Source organism: Terrapene carolina, unplaced genomic scaffold, assembly GCF_002925995.2.
Source record: "Terrapene carolina triunguis isolate 2854851 unplaced genomic scaffold, T_m_triunguis-2.0 Scaffold34021, whole genome shotgun sequence".
In the NCBI taxonomy this organism is placed as follows: Eukaryota; Metazoa; Chordata; order Testudines; family Emydidae; genus Terrapene; species Terrapene triunguis.
In genome coordinates this window covers 1,932,634-1,958,932 of record NW_020698372.1, presented here as the reverse complement: position 1 = coordinate 1,958,932, position 26,299 = coordinate 1,932,634, and the positions used below count along the sequence as shown (strand labels likewise).

The following is a 26,299-nucleotide window of genomic DNA, read 5'->3' as shown; positions in this document are numbered from 1 at the left end:
AAAGTTGTAAAGATGGAGGGTCCTAAGAACAGAAAATTAATTGCTCAGGTAGACCTACACAAACCATCAGTGCTACGCTTTTATGGCAAGTTGTCATGTTCTACATGTTCACACTGTTGAGTAGGCATCACTTCAACAGCTTATTTATCAAAGACAGACATACACAAACAAGATGATCTTAAGAGTTTTAAAATGAAATTTCTTTTTTCCTCTAAGTGTAAGGCATTTAACTGAGAGTCTTCCACCAAAGTTGCCATATTTTCCCCTAGAGGGGAAACATTTCCTACTTACAAGGGAGGGAGCAGACAAAAGAATGCCAGAAAGATGGAATCAATTTTGTTTCTGGAAACAAAAAAGGTGGTATTGGCAACATTTGTTTTAAATACTTTAACTGCATGTGACCACATTATTAATTGGCTCTCGCACAGCATCACACCCTCGTCTTCTACCTTTCAATGTTCAGTAAGCAAAGTGTCTATTTCTCAGCTAACGTCCTCTTTTATGAAAGAAACTCACTGCCCAGTCAGAGCTATACACACCATTAGGAGGTCCAAAGATGTCTGTGTAGGAAGATGGCACTGTTGGCACTTACACAGATACCCTCACAGTCTAGAGACAGCATTACAGTCTACTCGGTTAGCAGAGACAGGCACAACAGAGAAAGAGGGTCTCCTTCACATTAATTATGCCATACAGGAAGCAGATAGAAACAAAGGCCAGTAAAGTTAACAAGTTAAACAAAACAAAAAAAAAAATCAGAAAAAAAGAAGACACTTCAGCCACCAGAGACATAGTATTATCTAAAATTGCAGAATACAGGGCTTTTTTTTTTTCTCTGCAACGAACAGCCTTTAATAGACATAAAAAGAGTTTCTGTTTTACGTTTTGTTTTAAACATTCATATAAAAATTATATAACAGTAGTGCTGAAATGTGGTTTTATTTTAGTGGAAATTCTTCAGACCACATACTGGTATGGGTCTGCCTTTCCTTGGTCTGGAGTAGCAAATGGGCTAAGCCATGCTATAGAGAACGGATGGCCAAATACTGCTTTCATGTTCATCCATTTTGTTTTTTTAGCCCATCTTCTCTCTTCCTTTTTCAATTGTTCTATTCCCTGAAAACAGAAATATCACACTTTCAGTCAAGTACTTAATTGCTGTGGTTCTGCTTTCAGGAAAAGGATCTCTCAATTACCCCTATCACATGGATGGAGTAAGAAAATACAAATTTACCTATTGAGAGCCTTTCCTTTAAAAAAGGATAGGAAATATTCCTTGGGGAAAAAAATTATTGCCATTTTTTAAAATCACATTTAAAAATATGCTCAAACCTTTAAAAAATACCCTACAATTGTCACATATGTCAATTTTAAAACAGAAATACAACATGTACTTTTATTGGATGAAAGCATTACATATGCCTAAGTTGGATAAGGGAAAGTTTTATATGAACCCATTTATATGTTTGCAGACAAAAAAAACCCAAGACAATCCCTATAATGTTCCCAGATTCATCATGCAAATTCAGGAAATGGCCTATGTTCAGCATGGCTGAACGTACCCAGTGCCTCTTAAAACTGCTACCATAACATGCATGGGCAGACAGCAGGGCGAAAGAGTTAAATAAGTATACTGAACGGAGAGAAAAAATGGATATTGGTTTAGTAAAGATTAGAGGGAGAGCAAAAATAGGCTTTCAAGCAATCAGTTGAAACAGTTCTGAATCAATCACGTAAAAAAATCCTTATTATATTTGCAATCCATAAAATAAATTAGGTCTTAAACATACAGCTCTTGTTGCTATAAATGCATTGTTTGGTTTTGCTTTCAGTAGAGAATGATAATCCTTGATTCTAGCTGTCTTTAATTTAGGGCCTTTTCGCAAAATCATCTTCTTCCCATGTATTGTCAATACATGCATCCCCTGCACTGCAGCTCAGTGCACTGTAGAACAAGTGTGTGTCTTGAACTCCCAGTCCTGGAAGTTACGTGCAAGGAGGAGTGTGGGCAGCTCCAAAGAGGTGATGCCATCTCCATAGGTAACACAAGGAGCAAAATTTCAGGTTCTGTCAGAAACTGATCTAGTCCTTTTCTAGCAGAGGAGAATCACCACTGTGGGGTATATATGAGAGGGTGGGGTGAGGAGAGGAGATTCTCAGAGCTCGAGTCTGTATTGGAGGAAACCTGCTCCACCCCAACAAGATGCAAGGTGAAAGAAGTAAAAAAGACCACATTTAATAGCATTTCATTTCTAAGTGTTCCTCAACATAAGAATCACATGCCAGATAGACGCAACCTTGATGCTAACAAATTGACAATGATGTGTAACACGGGTGGCATAGAAGAAAGTTGTAAAAGAATAAAAGCCCTGCCCCTACCTTTAAAAACTCAGTACTCTATATTCAGGAACCTATATCCATATGTACAAAAATGATATATGTGACTATTTCTAAAGATGCCCAGCATGTATGAAAATCCGGGCACTTATTTAAGTGCCTAGCTTTAGGCACCCAAGTTTGAAAATTTTGGCCTGTATTTGTTGAAAATTCAGTAATGACTTCACAGACACCACCATTAATTTATATAAACTGATAAATTTTAATCTTGGTAGGAGCTAGTTGTTCAGCAATATACTCTCCTGGACCCTACTCAGCAGAAAATATCTGCAACTTTCCCTGGAACAAAGTAGACCTGAATGCAAGTGTCATGAAGCTAGCTGGGGAATGAAGACCTGAGAGAAGCAGACTGCTCTTGCATGGTCCTGAATGCCAGATTCTAACTTTGTTTAAACTCTCCTTAGACTTGCCCACTAAACACAGGGGTTCCCATACTGTGGGCTGCGGCCCATCGACAGTCCCGGGCAGTCTGCCATGGGTGGAGTTTGGGAGGGCATTGCCCTGCAAACTGTATACGTTGGTGGAGTGCTGGCTGGTGATGGCCCCTGCCCAGGTCTGGATGAGCCCAGTGCCGCTGGCGGGTGGCAGAGGGCAAAGCAGAGCCGCCAGGCGATGGGCGGAGGGTGAGGAGAAGGGGCCAGCTCTGAGAGGCGACCGGCTCCCCGGGCAGTTGGATGGCTCCATCACTGTCGGGCCCCCTGGAGAATCAGGCCTTCGCCCTCCCCTCTGCCCCCGGGATTGGGGCTCGGCAGTGCTGCTCTGTTCCCACTTGGACAATGCTGTGATCGGGACCATCAGTTAATGGCTGGGCCCAACCTGAGCTCTTGCCTCTGCCCAACACAGGCAGTCCCTGAGCTCTTCCCTCATTCCCGGCAGGGGGTGCCTGTGAGGCACGACAGGGTGTTGGGTGGGTGACGGGGCAGGGCTACCAGGTGATGAGCTCAAGGCACTCAGCAGGCTGCTGAGGCAGAAGGCGTTGGCAGGGGCTGGCAGTGGCCCCTTTGGCCTCTTGCTGGCCCTGGTCCCTGCTGAGGCGAGGGACCCCGCGGTGCCCCTCTCTCTGACAGACACGTGTTAACAGAGGGCCACAGTGCCCACTGCAGCTGCCCAGGTGGGCCTCAGGGGAAAAAAGTTGGGAAACCCCTGCACTAAGACACTCAGCAGTGGCCCCTTTAAGGTTGTCACTTCCCCCAACCTACCCAATTAGGGAAGGGCTTAGACTTCTGTTAAGCTATGACAGATACCCTGAGCACGATTGGTGAAGTCTGATATCATTCTCAAGGGTAAAAATACTATTACCAGTCAGGGACTTCACCTTTGAAGAAGAGGGCAGGATGCAGTGCTGAACAAGGGACTCTAGTGTTTCTGTGTAAGCTCCACATTGTTGCCTTAGCATCCTGGATAGCTTTCATGGCTGTGGAGCACAGCAAGGGTGCTGAATTTCTGTGTAGCTGCAGAGAGCTCCCGATTAAGTAAATTATAGAAAAGCCTAAACTGGAAATTTACAAAACAAAATTCTTTTTTCCACCTCATTGGTCTCATCTTTGCTTTTTAACACTTGAAGCTGTAAATAGTAACATTAGGTACTACCCACTGGAATCTTTAATGATTTCTTAGCAGCAAACACTCCACAGGGAGTCTGTTGTCTAAGATTCCCCATTCCACTGGGGTGAAACTCTCTGCAGAGTAATCCCAGTTACTTATGCTTGTTAAGATAAAAATATCACTCACTGTTGCTATAGTTGCAACATCCCCACACTACTCAACTTCTTATGCTAGCCATCCAGGAGTGACCTCAGCCACTGTGCAGGCTTAGTCTGCTTTATATCAGCAACAAAGGCTCCATGCATGCTAGGGCAGTGAAGCAGAACCACATGACATTTCACAGATCTTACAACTGTGAGCAGGGGAACGCAAGACCACGGAGAACTCACCGTTTCATCAGTGCAGATGGAGTGTACCTGGGTCCCAAACATTACAGATGTGAAGATGAGAAACAAGAGAGCCTCAAAACACAAGAGGATAAGAAGGATCACTGTAGTTGGTGGAGAGAAGGAGCTGCATTCTGTGAAAACATATGACAAAACAATGAATACTCAAAAATAAGGGACTAAGGAACAAAGCCCACACGTAAAACTACAAACACGTGTTACTAAGCAGTAAATTCTGCCATTGATATTACGTATCAGATTATCTCAAGTTCTCAACAGTTCGTCAAACAAAGTTCTTCTATCAAAATAAGAAACTGACATGACCGCCATAATCAGAGGCCTACAGAAAGGGTATGTGATTCCCAAGGAAGTGGGATACTGAGATAATTAGTACTGTTAATTTGAAGAAAAAGAAACTTGTGCTGTGATATGTATGGCATGCAATTTTCTTTTCCAACTAAGCCCCCCTCCAGTGCTCTCACCTGGACCCTACCACTTGCACATTCTATCTGTAGAGTTTTTACTAATTTTCTCTATGATGAAGTCAATTAGGAAAAGGCACCTCAAGTTAATGGTGAGGACACAGAGGAAACCAGAGAAGATTACTTCTGTAGCACCAATTGTCCATTATAAAAAGCACAGCATGTTCCTTTCATAACTGACTTTTGAAGACTGAGAAGGGTTATATATTCTTGGTTCTCTCAAACCCATCCCCTTTCCCCCATAAGGTTTATCTATACTGCAATGTCCCTGCAAGGTTAAGCAGGGTTTAAAAGGATAGCTGTGAAAGTCTTATGACTGGAATACCGGTATAGAGGGATATAGCTTGTTCAGGAAGAACCGGCAAGAGAAACAGGGAGGTGGTGTTGCATTATACATCAAGAATATATAAACCTGTTCTGAGGTTCACAAGGAGATGAGGGGCAGAAAGTCTCTGGGTAAAGATAAAAGGGGTAAAAAAATAGGAGTGATGTCACAGTAGGGGTCTACTATAGACCTCCAAATCAGGTAGACAAATATCGATGAGGCATTTCCTGAACAAACAATAGAAATATCCAAAACACAAGACCTTGTAGTAATGGGGGACTTTAACTACCCAGACACCTGTTGGAAAAGTAATACAGCAAAACACAAAATTTCCAATAAAGTTCTTGGAGTGTACTAGGGACAACTTTTTGTTTCAGATAGCGGAGGAAGTAACCGGGGGGGGGGGGGGAGGAAGATGGAGGAGGGACAACCATTTTAGCTTAATTCTGACTAACAGGAAGGAATTGGTAACGAATCTGAAGGTGGAAGGCAATTTGGGTGAAAGTGATCATGAAATGATAAGTTTTATAATTCTAAGGAAAGGAAGGAGTCAGAGGAGCAAAATAAGGAAAATGGACTTCAAAAAAGCAGACTTTAACAAACTCAGAGAAGTGGTATATAAGGTCCCATGGGGGAAAAAAAAAAAAAAGGGGGAAAAGTAGTTCAGGAGAGCGGGAAGTTTCTCAAGGAGACATTATTAAAGGTGCAACTGCAAACTATCCTGATCCAAAGGAAAGACAGGAAGAATAGTAAGAGGCCAATATGGCTCCATCAGAAGTTGTTTAATGACCTGGAAATCAAAAAGGAATCCTACAAAAAGAGGAAACATGAACCCATTGCTAAGGAGAAGTACAAAAGAACAGCATAAGAATGTAGGGACAAAATCAGAAAGTCTAAGGCATAAGTCCGTAGTGAGGGACATAAAAGGCAAAGAAGAGGAGGTTCTTTAAATACATTAGGAGCAAGAGAAAAAAATGAAGGAAAGTATAGGTCCTCTATTTAGTAGGGAAGGAGAGCAAATAACTGATGAAGGCGGAGGTGTTTAATGCCTATTTTGCTTCAGTCTCCACTAAAAAGGGTAATGATGAGCAGATACTGAACACAAGTAATACTAACAACAATGGGAAGGAATACAAGCCGAGTAGGGAAAGAAACGGTTAAAGAAGATTTAGATAAGTTGGTTGAATTCAAGTCAGCAGGGCCTGGTGAAATTAATCCTAGCATACTTAAGGAACTAGCTGAAGCAATCTTGGAACTATTGGAATTGTCTTTGAGAACTCATGGAGGTTGGGGAGGTCCCAGACAACTGCGAAGGGCAAACATAGCACCTATCTTTAAAAGAGGAACAATGAGGACCAGGGGGGAATTATAGACCAGTCATCCTAACTTTGATACCTGAAAAGATACTGGTACAAATTATTAAACAGGGTTATAAGGAATAGCCAGCATGGATTTGTCAAGAACAAGTCATGCCAAACTAACCTAATTTCCTTCTTTGACAGGGTTACTGGCCTAATGGATTAGGGGAAGTTATAGACATGATATCCTGATTTTAGTACGTCTTTGACATAGTCCCATATGACATTCTCATAAGCAAACTAGGGAAATGCAGTCTAGATTAAATTACTATAAAGATGGGTGAGACACCGTACTCAAAGAATAGTTATCAATGCTTTGATATCAAACTGGGAAGACATATCTAGTGGGGTCCCGCAGGGTCAGTCCCGGATCTGGTATTATTCAGTATTTTGATAACGGAGGAACGTACGCTTAGAACATTTGCGGAAGATACCACGCTGGGAGGGGTTGCAAGCACTTTGTAGGACTGGATTAGAATTCAAAACAACAAATTGGAGAATTGCTCTGAATTGAACAAGATGAAATATAATAAAGATAAGTGCAAAGAACTTAAGGAGGAAAAATCAAATGCTCAATTACAAAATGGGGAATAACTGGCTAGGTGGTAGCACTGCTGAAAAGGCTCTGAGTGTGACAGTAGATCACAAACTGAATGAGTCAATAATGTGATACAGTTGCAAAAAAGACTAATAGCATTGTCCTGCTCTACTTGGCACTGGTGAGCCCTCAGCTGTAGTAGTGCATCCAATTCTGGGCATTACAGTGTAGGAAAGATATTGATAAACTGGAGAGAATCAAAAGAAAAGCAACAAAATTGGTAAAAGGTTTAGAAAACCTGATCTATTAGTCTTGAGAAAAGAAGACAAAGAGGGGACCAGATAATCTTCAAATATGCTAGGGCCACTATAAAGAGGAATGTGATCAATTGTTCTCCATGTCCACTGAAGGTAGAACAAGAAGAAATGGGTTTAATCTTCAGCAAAGGAGATTTAGATTAGATATTAGGAAAAACCTTCTAATTATAAGTGTAATTAAGCTCTGTAACAGGTTGGACAAACACCTGTCAGGGATGGTCTAGATTTATGTGGTCCTTCCTCAGTGCAGGGGGCTGGACCTGATGACCTCCTGAGGTCTCATCCAGCCCTGCATTTCTATGAGTCTAGGAAAGTGAGGGGAAAATAAGAAAAAAGAAAAATTATACAACAAACAAAATTTAATTACTAGCTTATGAATTCATTCTAATATATTCTCAAAGTTCTGTGAAATCCAATAATGAGAACTGCTTAAAAACAGTTCTCTACCCACAAGTAAGCCACTTGCAGATATTGCCCTGACCAAGGATTCTAAATTTTACCAGACACCTAATACCCAGAGGCCAATACAAAAGATGAGAACCCCATCAATAGGGTCCAGGACCAGCAGTAACAACAGAAGCTCAGGGGCACCTCCCAGCTGCTTTCTACCAGGGTCCTATCCCTGAATCCTGCTCAGGGATTCCATACCTGAAGAAGAGAAGGAGCACGCTCATTATGAGCTCTCTAGAGCCTGATTATTTTGGAGAGGGAAAGGAACCCTCCTTTATTTTACCACTTTCACAGCCTCCTTCTGCCCACACTGGGCAGCTCCAAATTTTATCAGTTTAACTCTGTGCCTGCCTGGCAAAGTTACGAGCTGCAGGCTTGCAATGTATTAATTCCTATTTGTAAGATTTTCTTCACAGTTCTAATGACTAAAATTGTAATTATTTTGAAGTGAAAGCTTAAATCCTGCAAAAATTGAAACATCCTCCTGCACGCAAACACACACACACACACATCCACCCCCCCCCCAAGATAAACTTTTCTACTTGGTATTGGCAAGTGGATTTCTCAAGCCCTGGCTCTTTTTAAAAATAAATCAATCTACCTAATACTGTGGATTAAACCTGATGGTTTAAAGCAGCTTTGTAAAATTCTACTCATTGACTTTTCCAGCATGAGGTGTTTTTTGTTTTTGGAGGGCAGGGGAAGTTGTTTGAACATGTGACAGTGCATTTTTGCATCTGAGCTGATCGGTTTTCTCAACAGTTTTGCAGGGATCGTTTCCATTACCTGATTTAAAAAGAGCACATGCATTCTCCCCGTCTCACTTTAGCATGCAGGAATTATCAGTGACACATTCATGTAAACACTAATCTTTTCCTATGTACTGACATGGAGCCTTAAGAGTCTATCTGTTCTCCACGTTATGTATGGTGTGTGTTTAAGTAGGACTTAACCCTTCATGACAGAAAATTCCTAACAGGATAGGTGGAATTTTAAAATTCCAGGAATGGTCACAAAAATAAAAAGTAGCTCATAATATTAACAGCATTCTCTGGCAACTAGCAGTAAAAAAAGCTGCCCTTCCCTTAAACTATATCACAATGCTTTCTCTATAGGTTAATTTGGTATTTGAAAGGAATACTTCGTCAATACTCACTTGTCCAGTCTTCTTCAAAGCAATACAGGAAGTGAAATCCCACCATGATTAGGGCATGCATGGAAATTAGTGCTATATACATCTGAAACACAATGTATTTAAAATATTTTTAAGCATAGCTGTAAAAGCTGCTTATACACATATGTCCAAATAAACTACATTTAAAATGTTAAGGCTGCAAAGTCGAGCACTCAAAAATTAGGAAATGCCAAAACTAAGGTAAACAGCCTTAATTTGGCCCCCTTGTGTGTATGCATTCTGATACAATCTAGTTATATGATAATAACACCTAGCCCTTATATAGCACTTTTCATCAATGAAAGGATGGTCATACAAAGGAGGTCAGTATCATCATTCCTATTTCACAGATAGGGAAACTGAGGCAGAGAGATGCAGTGACTTGCCCAAGGTCACCCAGCAGGACAACAGCAGAGCTGGGAACAGAACCCAGGTTTCCTGAATTCCAGTTCAGCTATCTACCCACAAGGCCATGTTGCCTTTCATATACTATTTGTAGTCTCTACTGCACAATATAGTCTCTACTGATAATGTGCAAAATGAGATTTTTAGAGGCTCATAGCTTGGCCAAATTTGGGTGGATTTCCAGGGAGATAGCAAACGGCACGTCCCTGATACCAGGACAACACTGTCAAATTTCAAGTCGCTGTTCCAAAGCATGGAGGTGCTAGGGCTTTTCAGTGTAACAGTTGTAAGTTTTTGGTTTTATTTTTACAATTGGCAAAATGTGTTTTTCCTTGATCTCATTCTGAAAAATAGCTAAAACATTTTCATTGAAATTTAAAAATAAAATAAATAAATAAATAAATAAATTTAAACATGAGGCAGACACTTAGCATGGAAAATTTTAAATTGTTACCTATAGGCATTTCTACCCCCACCACTTGCAACATACACACATATACGTAGGAAGGTTTTCATTGTAGTGGTATAGAATGAGACAAATACTAACAAATATGGGAACATAATATCTTCCAAATGAGGTGCAAGTGAAAGACAATGGAAAAATATTTTTCTTTTGATGCTTTTATATGCTACCATCCTTTCTCCTCCTGAGCCCTTAAAAACATTAATAGAAAAACTTGTTTCATCTTTTCCTCAGACAGATTAGGTGTTTAATATAGTCCATTTTGAAAGAGAGACTTGTCAAATTTAGCTGAAACTGAAATCCAACATCCCACATTCGGGATGAACCAGCTAGGAATTGTATTCCAATCTGGATATTGAAAGGAGAGATATATTTATATTTCCCATTCCTCCCTCTAAAGCTAGTACAGGCTTAATCAGACGGAGGAGAGACTAGTCCAGTGGAAAAGTACCTGGTGTAAATATTTTCCTGTTTTCCCAACTAAACTAGGTATTGTGCCGCAAAAAGAAAGTTGACTAGCTGTGCCTCTGGCAATAGCAGAATACACCATACAGTGAAAAGCAAATTAAAGGGTTCATACATTTATTTTCAATTCTTACTTCAAGTCTGACTGAAGACTTGCACCTATTTCCTAATATCATAACAGACCATCTTCTACCTAGAGATTTACCATAAAAGATTACTGATAAAATGGAACAACACTAAAAGTCAACTGTGCAAGCTGTAATATTCTCTTGACATTAATTTTTTGGGTGAAATCCTGGGATTTTTGTCATTGACTTCAATGGAGCCCAGATTTCGCTGTTTACGTGGTAATTAAGTTTGCACTCCCATACTTTTGCTCTATATACAGTAGATATAGTACACAGTAAGAAAATCAGAAGCATTTCTGCCTGATTTTTGAGTGCCAACATTGGCTACTTACAAGTAGAACCCTTGTAATCCCTGCCAAAAATATGAGGTTTCTCTCCACCCTGGCAGCAAAGAGGTAACAGCAAATGCAATAATGAGGCACAATCTTATTATTATTTGTATTACTGTAGCATCTTGAAACCCTAGTCATGGACCTGAACTCCATTGTGCAAAGTACTGTATAAATAAAATATTAATACAGAACAAAAAGTCAGCCCCTACCCCAAAAAGCTGATTGAGACTTCACTATTATTACTGTGGAGTATTTTGTGAGGTATATTTACTGCTACGCTATGTATTATACCAACTAATGCTACACAATTGACAAAATAAATGGCAAAGTACCTTTGGTGATGACTTATTCCTGTTCTTTTATTACATTTGCTCCCTAAATTATTTAATTTTGCTAATTTGTAATATATTTCCCAGTTGTGGTTCTACTTAAAAAATATATATATATATAATCTTCACAGCCGTTTAACAGTCATGGAATTTCATTGTCTCTGGTTGGACAGAAAAATTTACTCAATAAACAACTTACTGTAAACAGTACAAAGTACTTCTGGTTATTCTCTCCTACACAGTTATTAACCCATGGACAGTGATGATCCATTTTCCGAATACACCTCTTGCAAACACTGAAATAAAGAACAAAAAATCTTTATAGTGTGTGGTTTTCAGAAAATACAGCAAGAGTACAAAGAAAATATTGGGCACCTGGAAAACACACACACATACATACAAATTTGGCTACTTCTGTTCAAAATTGTCAACCATCCTATTGTCCCTAATTGCAGTCGTGCCAAAAGTAAATGGCAAATCACAACAAAGTAACATTATGATTAATGGTTCCACTAATATACAGAGATTGAACATTAAACTTAAGCAAATGAAATGAAATTGATTTAATCTAGTCTGGGTTTGACCTCCGGGCTCTGTGAGAGTTTCAAAGTAGTAGAATAAAAAATAAAATCATAGGATACAGCAATGGATAAACTTCTCAGAATAACCTTTGTAACAAATTACTGAAATTGTTCCTATTTATTAAATTTACTCTGACAGGAGCTTTATTAAAAAAAAAATGGAAAATTCTAATTATTTTTTCAGAAAAATACCTGACAATGAAGTCAATCAGGCACTGGATTAATTTACCAGTGGGAGTCACTGAGACACCATCACCACAATTAAAAAATTAGATTTTAAGCACTCAGCAAAAGTGGGCAGAAGCACTAAAGTAACAATTCTAATTACAAATTCTAAAAAATAAAAGCTGCAAATGCATACTGTGCTTAGGAGTCAAACAATCAAAGATGATTAATTCATTGTAATGTTAGTTTCTCTTCGTTTACTAGTCACTGCTGCTTCACTGGCATTTTAAATCTCCAACTAACATCATAAAAGCCTTTTTGCTCTTCTATCATATGATACAGCAGTGAAGAAAGCCAGTCCCCTGGTGCTAAAATGCACAAAAAAGTATGAAAACCGAATTTGAAAAATCAGGAATATGTGGTTTCACAACAACCCTCACAGGATTTAAACAGAGAAATGGAGGGTTCTGCTTATTATATTTTTCTTATTATAAAGTTAAACTGTTTTGACCTTAAAGAAAAAACTCAAACGCTTAAAGAAACTAATTACAAGAATGCACTGATAATAAAACCACAACAAAAAAGTTAATAAATATTAACATCCCTATTTTGAAATAGTCAAGTATTTATTACAGATCTTGGAAGGAAGCAGTCCCCAAAGGCAAGAAATAAAATTCCCAAGATGCAAATAAGCAACTAAGATCTTGATCTTGGATGTCAGACTGGGCAGGCTCAGGACCAGCAGGCTTTGCAGGATTGGGCCCTAAGATTTTTTCTCCTCAAGCAGACAAAGTTACTCAGGTCAATATTTGCCCCCAGATTAGTCATCACTAACACAAGAAGCTTTGTATTGCAGGAAGTAGCTTAAAGTTATTGTGATTTAAAAATATGTGTATTTAAAAGGGCACCCTAACTTAAAAATAAAATTAGTTGCTTTAAAATTGTCCTTTTGATGACACACACCACCTATGGTGACTAAGATAGACAAAATTAGTTTTTCCGTCAGTTTATTAGATGTGTGCATGTGCACCTTTGGGTATAATCAGTTTTACTGTCTTATTGTTTGTCAGTTTCATGTCCTGTCTCATGCACTATTCTGCTGGTAGCTCACATGCACATTCTTCCCATCTCTGCAAGAGTGACACAGCAGTAGAGTCTGTTCTGTGTATAAGTCCAGGGCTAGAGAGGCTCTCCTCTTCCCTGGACCGCTGGCTATAGGCCCAAGAAAGACTATTCTTTACTCCCCAAACCTCTACAGAGGGCAAGAGAGCACTATCAGAAAGAGGTAGGGAGCAGGGCATGCCCAGCAGTACCTTCATCAATGAACTCCCATGTGGGTGCAAGAGAGCACAAGGAGAGTAAGGGAAGCCTCTTTCTTTCCCTACACTCATTCACACACAGCTAGGGAGTACCGGGAGGCATAGTGAGGGAGCAAGTCGTTCTCTTCATTACCCCTTGGATCCGTTTATGAGCCAGAGGGCATACCACAGGAGGAACGGGTGCCCTTTCCCCAGGCTGCTCCACAAGACCTTGGAGATAGACAAGATGACTAGCTGGGAAGCAGGTATCTACCACCTACTCTCTGCAGCACTCGGGGGGAAGCCATGAGACACTGGGTTGAGAGGCGAGGGAAGGAGTCCCCTCCGGAGGGATGATGTGGAGCAGCCAGGCCAAGAGGGGAGAGAGACAGTAACCCACACAGGAGTCCTAAGGAGTAGGGATGGGAGGCAGCCAGGGGCTGGAGCTATGACATCACCTGCAGGAGCCAATGGGGGGACAGAGTAAGAGCTGGGGCTGAAGTAAATTCCAAGAGCTGAGACTAGGGTAAGGCAGGGAGTGGGAAGCAGCAAAGACCCTCCACCCTCAGACGCTTCAGGCTAGATGGCAAAGACAGGGCCAAAAGGTTAGTAGGGATCACCCTTCTTCCTTCCCAGGAGCAGGGCCAGAAGCTCACGGCCAGAAGGAGCAGTTAGTTGCGTGCAACTGCCTCATACAAGCATGTGAACAGCAGGAACTCTCAAGCACATGGCAACCAACACCCTCTGCTGTGCATGCGTATGATCCTGCTGTGAGACACCCACACACAGAACAACAGGGAAATATTTATTTATTTTAAAAGATTCCCATGGACTTCAATGGGCATTGGAGATGGCCTGAGAACTAGCGATGTAAAATGTTAACCAGTTAACCAGTAAGCATTAGTCTTACCGGTTAACCCACCTTAACCGTTAACCCCTGGTTAACATTTTACTTCCCTAGTTAGCAGAAAAGGGTTGTTGGTGGTGGTAGCTATAGCTCCCCCAAATCTAAAGAGACAGATGGCGGCACAAGGCAGCATAACCCCCCAGAGTGAAAGTAACTGCAGTCCTTTCATGGAAATCCTCTAGGAATACACTGGGGGGAAGGGGAATGATGAAGCTCATACAGATCCTTTAACTACTTACTGAAACAAAGTAAGGGGGGCGGGGGAAGCCCCAACTCTCCACAACAGGTATAATTTAGGTTCCATAATTTTGGTTTGTCCTTTGTAAATCAAAATATGGAAATGATTCTAAATCTGAAATTAAATTACCTGTATTTAAAGCAAGTTTTAAATTAATTTAGTAGTAATAAAAAGGGCTAATTAAAGCCAAAGTCACAAATGCCATCAGGTCTGTGAATGAAGACACTAGTACTTTGAGACATACCACTTTTTATGGACTTTTCTCAGTTCACTCTTTTACCCATTTCTCTTCCTGTTTCATTCCCACTTACCCATACCGTATATCACCGATTATCTTGACAACAGAGGACCCAGTGACAGACTAGCAAAGTAAGATTTAATACAATCAGAGCTATATCAACCTTCTGCAGTCTTGCTGCTTATAACTGCAACTATAACTTTAATGTGCTCACCGTTGAGCGGTGTGCAACAGCCTTCCCTGTATTTATACACCACTCTCCCAGAAAAAATACTTTCTTTTAAATAATAATATATTTCATAACTGTGAAAAAGTGATTTAAAAATAATTAAGATATTTTTATGCCTTTTAAAATTTCACACTTGTCATGGACAAGTGACTGACATGCTTGAAGAAATTTGGTCCACAAATAAACAATGACAAAGAAAGTAATGTGCATGACTCACATGTCATTTTCAATTGCTTTTAACCACTGGTGAATAATTCTTGTTCAAATGTGACTGTGACCCAGAGATCTCTTTGTACCAGATGGGGGTACATAAGGGTTAGAGGGATCCTCTTGCCTTCACAAAATCCCCTGGCAATGATTTTCACAGGTTGACTGTGCGTGTGTGAAGAAATACTTCCTTTTGTTTGTTTTAAACCTGCTGCCTATTAATTTCATTTGGCGACCCCTAGTTCTTGTGTTATGAGAAGGAGTAAATAACACTTCCTTATTTACTTTCTCCACACCAGTCATGATTTTATAGACCTCTATCATATCCCCCCTTAGTCGTCTCTTTTCCAAGCTGAAAAGTCCCAGTCTTATTAATCTTTCCTCATACGGAAGCCATTCCATACCCCTAATAATTTTTGTTGCCCTTTTCTGAACCTTTTCCAATTCCAATACCTTTTTTGAGATGGGGCGACCACATCTGCATGCAGTTTTCAAGATGTGGGCATACCATGGATTTATACAGAGGCAACATGATATTTTCTGTCTTATTATCTATCCCTTCTTAATGATCCCAACATTCTGTTAGCTTTTTTGACTGCCGCTGCACATTGAGTGGATGTTTTCAGAGAACCATCCAAAATGACTCCAAGATCTCTTGCTTGGGTGGTAACAGCTAATTTAGACCCCATCCTTTTATATGTATAGTTGGGATTATGTTTTCCAATGTGCATTATTTTGCATTTAACAACACTGAATTTCATCTGCCATTTTGTTGCCCAATCACCCAGTTTTGAGAGATCCTTTTGTAGCTCTTCGCAGTCTGCCTGGGACTTAACTACCTTGAGTAGTTTTGTATCATCTGCAAATTTTGCCACCTCACTGTTTACCCCTTTATCCAGATCATTTATGAATATGTTGAATAGGACTGGTCCCAGTACAGACCCCTGGGGAGGCACCACTATTTACCTCTTTCCATTCTGAGAACTGACCATTTATTCCTATCCTTTGTTTCCTATCTTTTAACCAGTTACCGATCCACGAGAGGACCTTTCCTCTTATCCTATGACAGCTTAAAATCTGACTGTTGCTAGATGCTTCAGAAGAAGTTAACAGAACAGAGCAATTTATCGAGGGACCCTTCCACCATCGGCCACCAGAGTTTTAGGGACACCCAGAGCATAGGGTTGCATCCATGACCATCTTAGCTAATAGCCACTGATGGACCTATCCTCCATGAACTTACCTAACTCCTCTATGAACTTACTTGGGCTGTGTAAAGGGAGGGCAGGAGAGTATCAGCTTCTGATGCTCGCCTCACAGCACAGTCCAGGTGGGGAAAGTGACCTGGATGCAGGGAGTCCCGGCATTGCTCCTCACTCCTCTGATCATAGCCTCCTAAGGGGGTGCGGAGGAATGTTGGGAGGAGGGGACGAGTAGTATCTGTGCATCACCGCTCACACCCCCGCCCCACATTCCGCTGCCGGGAGAAATCTGGGCACCCCCCATGCGTCACCTCTGCGAGTTTGCAGCGCTCCCCTGCCAGCTGGCAGCCCACACCTCTGCACTGCCTCACAGCACCCCTCTTTCCCCCTCCCACCATGGCACTCTGGGCAGTCGCCCTCGTGGCCCACCCCTGACTCTGGCTGTGTGTGAAGTGGAGCTATGTTCTAAGTATTAGTAAGAATTAGTAAGCTGTGGTGTGCTGTTCCTTTGGGAACAGCAGGCCTGGTAATTCTGTGAGTGTCCAATGAAACAGGGGCTGGACACTAAAGGGGATTCTCGCAGGACTCAGGGATTGGTGTGTCCCTATTGCTAACCTGTAAAGAGAGCACAAGACCTGGAGGGGAGTGCTTGTGTTGCCAGTAGGGTCAAGGAGCTGACCCCAAGCAAAGTGCCTCACAATCAGAAAGCATCATAATGTCACAAGGCACAATATCAAAGTATTCTGGGACATGCTACATTTTATGGTCTTCGTTGAGCACTGGGATTTTCAGAGGAGCTTAAGAGAGTTAGGCACCCAACTCACATTAGGGTTCAATGGGAGTTAGGTGGATAAATCCTTTAAGCCCCCTTGAAAATCCCATCCTACAACATGTATCTGACGAAGTGGGTATTCACCCACGAAAGCTTATGCTCCAATACATCTGTTAGTCTTTAAGGTGCCACAGGACTCTTTGTTGCTTTTTATATCCTACAACAGTACACTGGTCCACCACATAAGTGCTTTCTTTTAATCCTGAACCACAGCATCACATCATTAAATCACAACACACAAGTGACTGTACCTGCAGTGATGTGCTCTGTCTGGTTTGATGCTACAGCATTTTGGACACTTATAAACAACCTGTCCTGGCTTCAGCTGTAAGCTCTCAATGAATTCTTTTGTGGCATTACCTTTGGGCACAGCACCCTGGAAATGAAAACAAAGATTTCAGTACCCACAGTGTTCGCCAATAACATCAAGAGACCCAGTTCAAGCTCTTGGAAGGGAAGAGAGGTGCAAGTTTCCCTAACATCAACCACAATATTTCAGAATTTGATTGAACAAGAGAAAGATACAGAAAGGACACTATTGTAAGGCCATAGTATAGTACATAAATAATAAGCAGGGTGTAATCCTTATCTGTTTACTTGGACGTATCATCTGACCTTGTGTCACAGCAAACTGGACATATGCATGTGTCCTCATAAAAGTTACACAACTGAAATGTTTTTGCTTACATTAAATGTTGCGGACAAATATATTTTGCATGTGTTCATAAACGTCCAATTTGTTTAGGGTTTTTTAAATGAGAACTTTTAGAGAGATGTTAAGTATACAAATACCACTTTAAAAAAAAAAGGCCCAGAAAAAAAATAAGACTAGGTAACATTCTTGCATTCACTATGATGGTGCAGTTTTTGAATTCTCCCCTTAAATATGCATCTTTAATATTGCTGAGTTAATGTTGCTGAAGGAACCTTAACTCTCAAAAGACAAGAAATTAAAGATCTTTAACCTTAATATTAACAATTTCACTGCAAAAATTTTAATTAAAAAAAGCCTGAAACATACCACATGAATGACTGCTAGTGTGGAGGTACATATATAAACAGGAGCCTACATTAAAATAAATCTTGTGTTAGGAAAGTAACATTACAATTGACTTTTGGTGGAAGAGTTTTTATAGCAACAATGCTTTCAACTACATTTTTGACACTGGACATGCTCTTCCCTGTAGTGATTGGCTCTTTGCTCTAGCCCCCCTGCTTCACAGTTTCCTCACCTCTGCCTCACTGCACCTATCCTGTCCTCATCATATCCCTTCTATGCCCCTTCTTTTGTCTTTCTGTTTAGCTGATGCGCTCATAACAAAACCCAACCAAAGAATTGACAAAAAACCTCAACACCCATTAGCCCCTCCGCCAGCCACCATATATAAATAAATGTGGAACTAACATGACATTTACTTATCACTCTACTTCTGCATTATGTCCTTTTCTCCTACCCTTTGTCTGCCTGTTCTATTTAGATTGGAAACTCTCTGTGGCAAGAACTGTCTCTTACTCTATGTCTATACAGTGCCTAGCACAATTGGACCCCATTGCCTGTTGGTTCTTAGGGGCACTACTGTCTTTCAAATAATTTACAATAAAAAAGAAATCCTTCAAAATATGAACTGTATGTAAATTGCTGCAGTGCTGTATTCCTGAGTCTGACGACAGAAACCTTGAGCACCTCCACTCCCGCTCATAGTTTTGCCAAGCAAGAGCATTATGAAGTGACCAAGAGTCAACTTTACAGTAAACAACAGTGAAACTGCCCAGAACTAGGTCAGTTCCCTGCTGATGTTCCTGAATAAGATGCAAGCTAAGCAATAAATACAGCCATTCGAGTTTTCATGGTGGGGGGTTTTATCCACAAAATGGAGCTTGGGGGAGGGATCAGTGTGGCAGAGACCCTTTCAACATTCCCAACACCAGCCACTAGACTCTGAAGGCAGAAGAGACAAAACTTACTCTCCTTTCCGTCAGCTAGAAGAACAATAATTTTAAATTTAATCTACTAGACAGATATGAAAGACAGGGCCATCAAAGAAGATTTAGGGATAGCACTTTGATAAAAATCCCCTTCCCAACAGTTCAGAGATGCGAGGAGGAAGGAGGGTAGGACTGCGTTTCTGACCAGGGCAAAGTCCCTGGATACTGCACTATCCATCTTGTGTTTCAAATCTAACCTTAGAATGTTTAACCTTCCAGTTACGAAGAGTCTGATACATTTTTGAAGCCACAGAGATATGGGCTGATATTATTAGGGGGATTTAATGCTAAAACAGACAAACAAATTAGTAGGTATAATCCAATAATTTCAGCTAAATCATTAATATGAAAAAGAAGCATAACATTTTTATTACAGAAGTCATCGTAATTTTTTCCCTACCCCATTCCGCTGTAGTGACATTTGATGAGACAGACAATTGAAACAAGTTTTTCTAGCTTTCCGGCTTGTCAGGTCATGACAAGCCACAAACAACATATCTAGAACTGGTGAGTAAAAGGGTGGTAGTCTCTCTCTCTCTTCCCCTTTTCACACTAATAGGAAGCTGTTCATACCAGGCTCAAGAGAATCTGAGATTCGGTCCTTTACATTTGGTGAGTTAATCTGACACAACAGAATGATATATTAGCATACCACAACACCAAGCTTACTGATCACGATGACACAGACAAGTTATTTAAATCTGCTATTCACCAAGGGCCCAAGTTACTCTATATCTGGCAGGCAAGAAAAACGTAACAGTATACTTACCGGATCTGATAGCATAGCTCGAAAATGTGAAGCCAAAGCCAGGAAAGCCAACATGTTGAACAATATCCCATTGATCACACTATAAATATAGTCTCTTGATGGAACTAACATAACAAGAAGGACTACAAAGTCTGCATAGAAGACAAGCATCCAGGTAACAACAGCACATGCAATACCACAGCCATCTCGAATAAACCACATTGTTCCCAAGGAACTATGGCTAGGAGGTGGAACACACTTGTCTGGCTGGAGGTATTCAGGTTTCCTCTCAATATCTCTGAAGCGGTGGATTGGAGTAATCATCATAGATTATAATGTCCATACTTGAATGTGAAAAAGAATCAAAAATAGTCGTCTTCTGCTTTACAAATGAAACTCAGAAAGCTCCTTCTACATAACGGTATGAGAAGCATGTAGAAGATTCCAGGCTGCAGAAAGGGAGCTGAAAACCAAAAAGAAAGTCAATAAATATAAAACTGTGTTTTAGAGATAATCTAACGTTTATAGAGAACTTCTTGTCCAGAAGGAGCCCAAAGGCTTTTCAGACTTTATCAGAAGACTTATAAATTATACATAGGAATCCCTTAACCCACCACTGCAATGCATCCACTGCTGGGGAGAAACGCTTCAACTATTTAACAAAACACAGCACAGCAGTTAGGTAGGAGCAGCTGCAGAAGCAGCCAAACCAGGGACTGCAGCACTGGGAGAGAAGTGGGTTAAATGGGCCAGCCAGGGCCACTCCTCCCCCTGGCATCCCCTCAGATGCACAACTGTGAGATTCCGCCACACTCTGAGGAAACTACTGCCCAGGTGGTGCCTCCCCTCCACACCTGGTCTTGGGGAAAACCTGCAGAGAAAAAGCAGCCAGAGACTCCAGCTGGAGCAGCAGCCAAATGTTTGGGCATTCAGAGAACTTTGTATAGTTCTGACGGGACTTTCTCTGCCCTGTGCTGATTGGCTGTTTGCTCCAGCCCTCTCCTTCACTGTCTCTTCACCTTAAGCTTTACTCCACCACCTGCCCCTCTTATCCCCTTCACCCCCTTGATGTCCCCTCTCCCCTTTTTCCTTTCCATTTATGTTATCCCCTCCTAACTAAACCCACCAAAAAATTTTTTTTAACATTTCCCCAAAAGATGTTAGCTACCATCACATTGTTCACTCTGCTTTCATGTTAACACCCATTTCCTTCACGCGGTGCCTGTCTTGTCTGTTTAGATTGTAAGCTCTTCAGGGCAGGGGCTGTCTACTACAGTACTCCGTGTCTGTACAGTACCTAGCACAATGGGGCCCAATGCAGTTGGTCTTTATGCACTACCATAATGAACATGATTAATAATAATAAAATAGGAAGTGAGGATCATATCCAACTGAAACAGCAGGGGAATTTAACTCTGTAGAACTTTCTTACTCAAACTGAAATCTGACCATGTTCCAATGTTAACAGCTTTAACAACACTTACATAAAAATGCATGAGATTTTTAATTACCACAAGAGAACAGCTCCCCAGTTTCACATCTCATCCAAAAGACTGATGATCATATACGTTGCCCTATAAATTACGTGTAACTGAACACATGGTATTAACAAGCAAACTACATTCAGCCATAGCAACACAAATACATCCTATGTGGTAGGCAATTTTTTCCCTAGACCATTTGTTACAATTTCCGAATCTTTTCTTTTCTGTATTTATACCTTCTTCTTCAATATCAAACTGGAAAAATCTTCCTACAGAAAGCTACATTGGGAGATTTCTAACATTCAGAAGAAAATGATTTTTCTCACACTTTGTTGAAATGGGTCACTTTTGCCAAAATGTAGCGAGGTCCGTTGTATACATGATTGCTATGTTTGGTGCATATTGACATCGACCATCTGGTGAGGATGACTGTCACTAACAAACCCTTGAGTAGGAATAAATTCCCCAATAGAATGGAGTCCTTTTTTCCCCATAAAGAACATGTATTCTAGTGCAGATAAAACAATATCAAAACAACTGCTAAGGTATCTGGTAGATTCTGAACTACAGCACGTTTATCTGGCTTCCATTATAAACCACTATTTCTAGGATTTTATCGCCCTTTTAAAAAGGATCTATATTACAGTTTCCCATTAAAAGTCAATATCTTAGTCTGGAAATATATATTTTAAGTAGGGTTGTCGATTAATCGCAGTTAACTCAAAAAAATTAATTACGATTAATCGGTTTTAATTGCACTGTTAAACAATAGAATACCAATTGAAATTTATTAAATATTTTGGATGCTCTTCTACATTTTCATATACATTGTATTCTGTGTTGTAATTTAAATCAGTGTATATTATTTTTTATTACAAATATTTGCACTGTAAAAATGATAAACAATAGAAATAGGATCTTTCAATTCACCTCATACAAGTACTGTAGTGCAATCTCTGTCGTGAAAGTGCAATTTACAAATGTGGATTTTTTTTTTGTTACATAACTGTACTCAAAACCAAAACAATGTAAAACTTCAGAGCCTACAAGTTCACCCAGTCCTACTTGTTGTTTAGCCAATTGCTAAGACAAACAAGTTTGTTTACATTTACAGGAGAAAATGCTGCCCTCTTCTTATTTACAATGTCACCAGAAAGTGAGAACAGGCATATTTGCATGGCATTTTTGTAGCTGGATTTGTAAAGTATTTATGTGCTAGATATGCTAAACATTCCTTTGCCCCTTCATGCTTCGGCCACCACTCCAGAGGACATGCTTCCATGCTGATGACGCTCGTTAAAAAAATAATGCATTAATTAAATTTGTGACTGAACTCCTTGGGGGGAAATTGTATGTCCCCTGCTCTGTTTTACCCACATTCTGCCATATATTTCATGTTATAGCCGTCTCGGATGATGACCCAGCACATGTTCATTTTAAAAACCCACACACTGCAGATTTCACAAAACGCAAAGAAGGTACCAATGTGAGATTTCTAAAGATAGCCACAGGACTGGACTCAAGGCTTAAGAATCTGAAGTGCCTTCCAAAATCTGAGAGGGATGAGGTGTGGAGCATGCTTTCAGAAGTCTTAAAAGAGCAACACTCCGATGCGGAAACTGCAGAACCCGAACCACCAAAAAAGAAAATCAACCTTCTGCTGGTGGCATCTGACTCAGATAATGAAAATGAACATGTATCGGTCCGCACTGCTGTGAATTGTTATCGAGCAGAACCAGTCATCAGCTTGGACACACGTCCCCGGAATGGTGGTTGAAGCATGAAGGGATATATGAATCTTTAGCACATCTGGCACTTAAATATCTTGTGACGTCGGCTATAATAGTGCCATGAGAATGCCTGTTCTCACTTTCAGGTGACATTGTAAACAAGAAGCAGGCAGCATTATCTCCTGCATATGTAAACAAACTTGTTTGTCTGAGCAATTGGCTGAACAAGAAGTAGGACTGGGTGCACTTGCAGACTCTAAAATTTTACATTGTTTTATTTTTGAATGCAGTTTTTTGTACATAATCCTACATTTGTAAGTTCAACTTTCATGATAAAGAGACTGCACTACAGTACACCTCTACCCCGATATAACACGACCCGATATAACACGAATTCGGATATAACGCAGTAAAGCAGCGCTCCGGGGGGGCGGGGCTGCGTGCTCCGGCGGATCAAAACAAGTTCGTTATAACGCGGTTTCACCTATAACGTGGTAAGATTTTTTGGCTCCCAAGGACAGCGTTATATCGGGTAGAGGTGTACTTGTATTAGGTGAACTGAAAAATACTATTTCTTTTGTGTGTGTTTTTTTACAGTGCAAATAGTTGTAATCAAAAATAAATATAAAGTGAGCACTGTACACTTTATGTTCTGTATTGAAATTGAAATCAATATATTTGAAAATGTAGAAAACATCCATAAATATTTAAATAAATGGTATTCTATTACTGCTTAACAGTGCGATTAATTGCGATTAATTTTTTTAATTGCTTGACAGCCCTAATGTTAAGATTTTAAAGTCAGTGATTTTTTAAAAAAATAAGAGAATAGTTTTATTGACTCAAGTTATTTTTTTTTTTTTTTTTTTAATATTAGCTAAAAATTGAGATAAGAAAATCTTGGCAAGAGAGCAATCAATTTGGTTTAATGACTTAATATTTTCAAAAAGTTATTGCATGTGTACAGTAGCTGCTTTTCAAAGTCTAACATGCCAGGTGTGTTTTTAAATCCAGAGACAAGTCAAAAAAATGTTACATGATGCCAAAATACATATGTACACAAACCATAAGTGCTCCTAAAGAGCCATTGCCATCCTTCAATATAAAAATCCACCTTTCAGCAAAGAGATTTTAACAGTCCCTTCTACCTTGCATTTAATAGTCCTCTACAAGTGGTTAACTTTCTGCATCTACTTCTAAATATTAGGATTACTCGTCTATTTGGAAGGTGCTGCAAAAAAACAAAAAAAATAATGGAAGAGTGCATTTTTCCATCCTGATACAGAGGAGAGAGGGACTGTGTGTTCATCAAAAGTCAAATTGCTGAGTTTCTAGAGACAGAATGTATGCTGTGCCTAGTTTTCAGTTTAATTGTTAAAACCTGTCCAGCATCTCAGATACTCGAGATGGGTGTTAAAGAAAAAGTAGTCAGAAATACAGAAATATTTAGGACTTAACAAATCATGTTGTCAGAGAAACTTCATTTATTGTCTAGGTGAGAAATTAATGCATCTGCTGATCTGAAAACTCAATGCTGGATCCCAATATCAACCTGCATTACACAGGATGTGCATTTTAACTGAAAGGGTCCTCATTGACTTGGTCTGATCCTATGAATAGCTGTGAACTCCCTTAGACCCTGATTCTGCAAAATAGGTCCATGCTTAATTTTACTACCAAGTATTAATCCCATTGATTTCAGTGGGACTACTCATGGTAATAATGTTAAACACGTGAGTAAATTCTGCAAGGTCAGGGCCTTAATTGTTAGATAATATTACCACTGCCACTACTTGAAATCTGCCAACATTTAACTTTCTGAAGTACATATACACTTTCTGAAATTAGAGAATCAGAACGTTCCCATCTTGCCTTGGAATTTATGGTCACCTAATCTGACCTCATGCATAACATAACCCAGAGAGAGACAGAGACAGAAAAAGAATCTGACTTCTTGAAAGATTTGCAAATCTAGGTTATACTTAAAAATATAAACATGATCTCAGGTATAATTGTATCATTTCCTTTCACTTCAGTTTTTTTTAATTAAAAATATTTAAGAGACACTGTGGTTGTGCGAGTTTCATAGAAGCTATACCAATTCATTGACACTATTTAAAGAACTGCCAGATGTGGTACTGAAGTAATACTTTTTCAGTAACCAAAGGGATTAAATGCATGATCATTTATCTCACATCCCCAGCAGCTAAAGGTATTCTAGACAGGAAGTATACGGCTTTAAATAACTTAGTCTCAATAAAAATGTCACAAAAGAGCAAAAATATATGTTTTTAAATATACTGGAAACAATAACTATTTAGGAATCTGAATTTACCATTTCAACTGAAAGCTTCAGTGATTATACCTATGAAAACTAAATGAATCTTTTCAAATAAGGGTCTCTACTGTGATAGAAACTGGTAAGGAGGTTTATTTGCGTACCTGTAACTGTGAAAGGGTGATCTTGCTGCACCAGTTTTATGCAACATAAATCTTCTCCGTATCTAAGATGTGCCTGCCAAAATTTGCCCAAATGAATTCTACCAAGGGATCTGTTGGATAATTATAAAGAGACAGAAAACTTTAATGTTTTCTAGTTGCTTCTGTTAAGACTAAAGCGCTCTAGTTGATCAACAGGAGGGGAACTCATTGCCCTAGTTTACACTGAGAATTTTTAGCAGTTCAGCCACATTTGGTCTAGCCCCTAGGTGCTTCTCTAGTGCCAGCAACATGGAAGCAGTAGTACAGACTGGACATAGGTATTTTTAACACTTTGATTTCAACTTGCTGGACGCAAGATCAGATGACACATAGGAAAAAGTTGTTCTGGCTTCACTAGCATTCCTTTCATTGCTAGCACTAGCGGAGCTGCACCGATGGTAGGACAACAGTTTGAGGTTTTCTTAAAAAGTCTGTCATAAAAACAATTTTTCTTGGCAGAAAAACATTATAACCATGTTAAGGAACACTAATTTAGCTTAGGTACCTATCAAGGTTCAAACAACCGTGCTGCAAACTCCTTGATTTTATCACGAGTCACATGATATTCTTCTTACAGCTGCTACAGCTCTTGGAGTCAATATAACATCACTGGATCATACCCATGGTTCACAAAACTGTGTTCATGTGGTTATTTTTGTAGTTTATACGGGGCTATAGCTAACAGCTTTATGAAAAATCAACTCTTCTTAGCCAATACATCAGAGGCCAGAGTTTCATTTCTTTGATTTGAAGCGTCTGGTTTTGGGTGGAGGTTTAATTGGAGTTGTATATTTCTGAAGGAAGCAGTTGAGCAAGGATATGAATATGTAAAGGGAACTTTTCCCTGAGGAGTAGGGGGAGGTAGAAATCAGCCAGCTT

The 26,299-nt window shown here is 39.9% G+C and overlaps 1 protein-coding gene across 1 annotated transcript; it reads right to left on the bottom strand.

Annotated features, from left to right (window-relative positions):
• Positions 1 to 348: 348 nt before the first annotated feature.
• On the bottom strand, positions 349 to 25,477 carry LOC112117856 (palmitoyltransferase ZDHHC3). The gene is made up of 7 exons (XM_024215951.2): positions 25,382 to 25,477; positions 19,747 to 20,188; positions 17,243 to 17,367; positions 11,294 to 11,390; positions 8,955 to 9,036; positions 4,332 to 4,462; positions 349 to 1,116 (listed from the first exon to the last, which is right to left on the bottom strand). The coding sequence occupies exons 2-7, from the start codon at positions 20,050 to 20,052 to the stop codon at positions 958 to 960; spliced, it is 900 nt and encodes a 299-aa protein (XP_024071719.1). The 5' UTR covers positions 20,053 to 20,188; positions 25,382 to 25,477; the 3' UTR covers positions 349 to 957.
• Positions 25,478 to 26,299: the final 822 nt, after the last annotated feature.

What these genes read in the sequence shown, in the direction of transcription:
- LOC112117856 (XM_024215951.2), bottom strand. Translation starts at nt 20,052, where the DNA reads ATGATGATTACTCCAATCCACCGCTTCAGAGATATTGAGAGGAAACCT. An exon ending in AGTACTTTGTACTGTTTACA is followed by an intron (nt 9,037 to 11,293) that starts GTAAGTTGTTTA and finishes ATTGTGTTTCAG; the next exon opens with ATGTATATAGCACTAATTTC. An exon ending in CTTTGAAGAAGACTGGACAA is followed by an intron (nt 4,463 to 8,954) that starts GTGAGTATTGAC and finishes ATGTTTTCACAG; the next exon opens with AATGCAGCTCCTTCTCTCCA.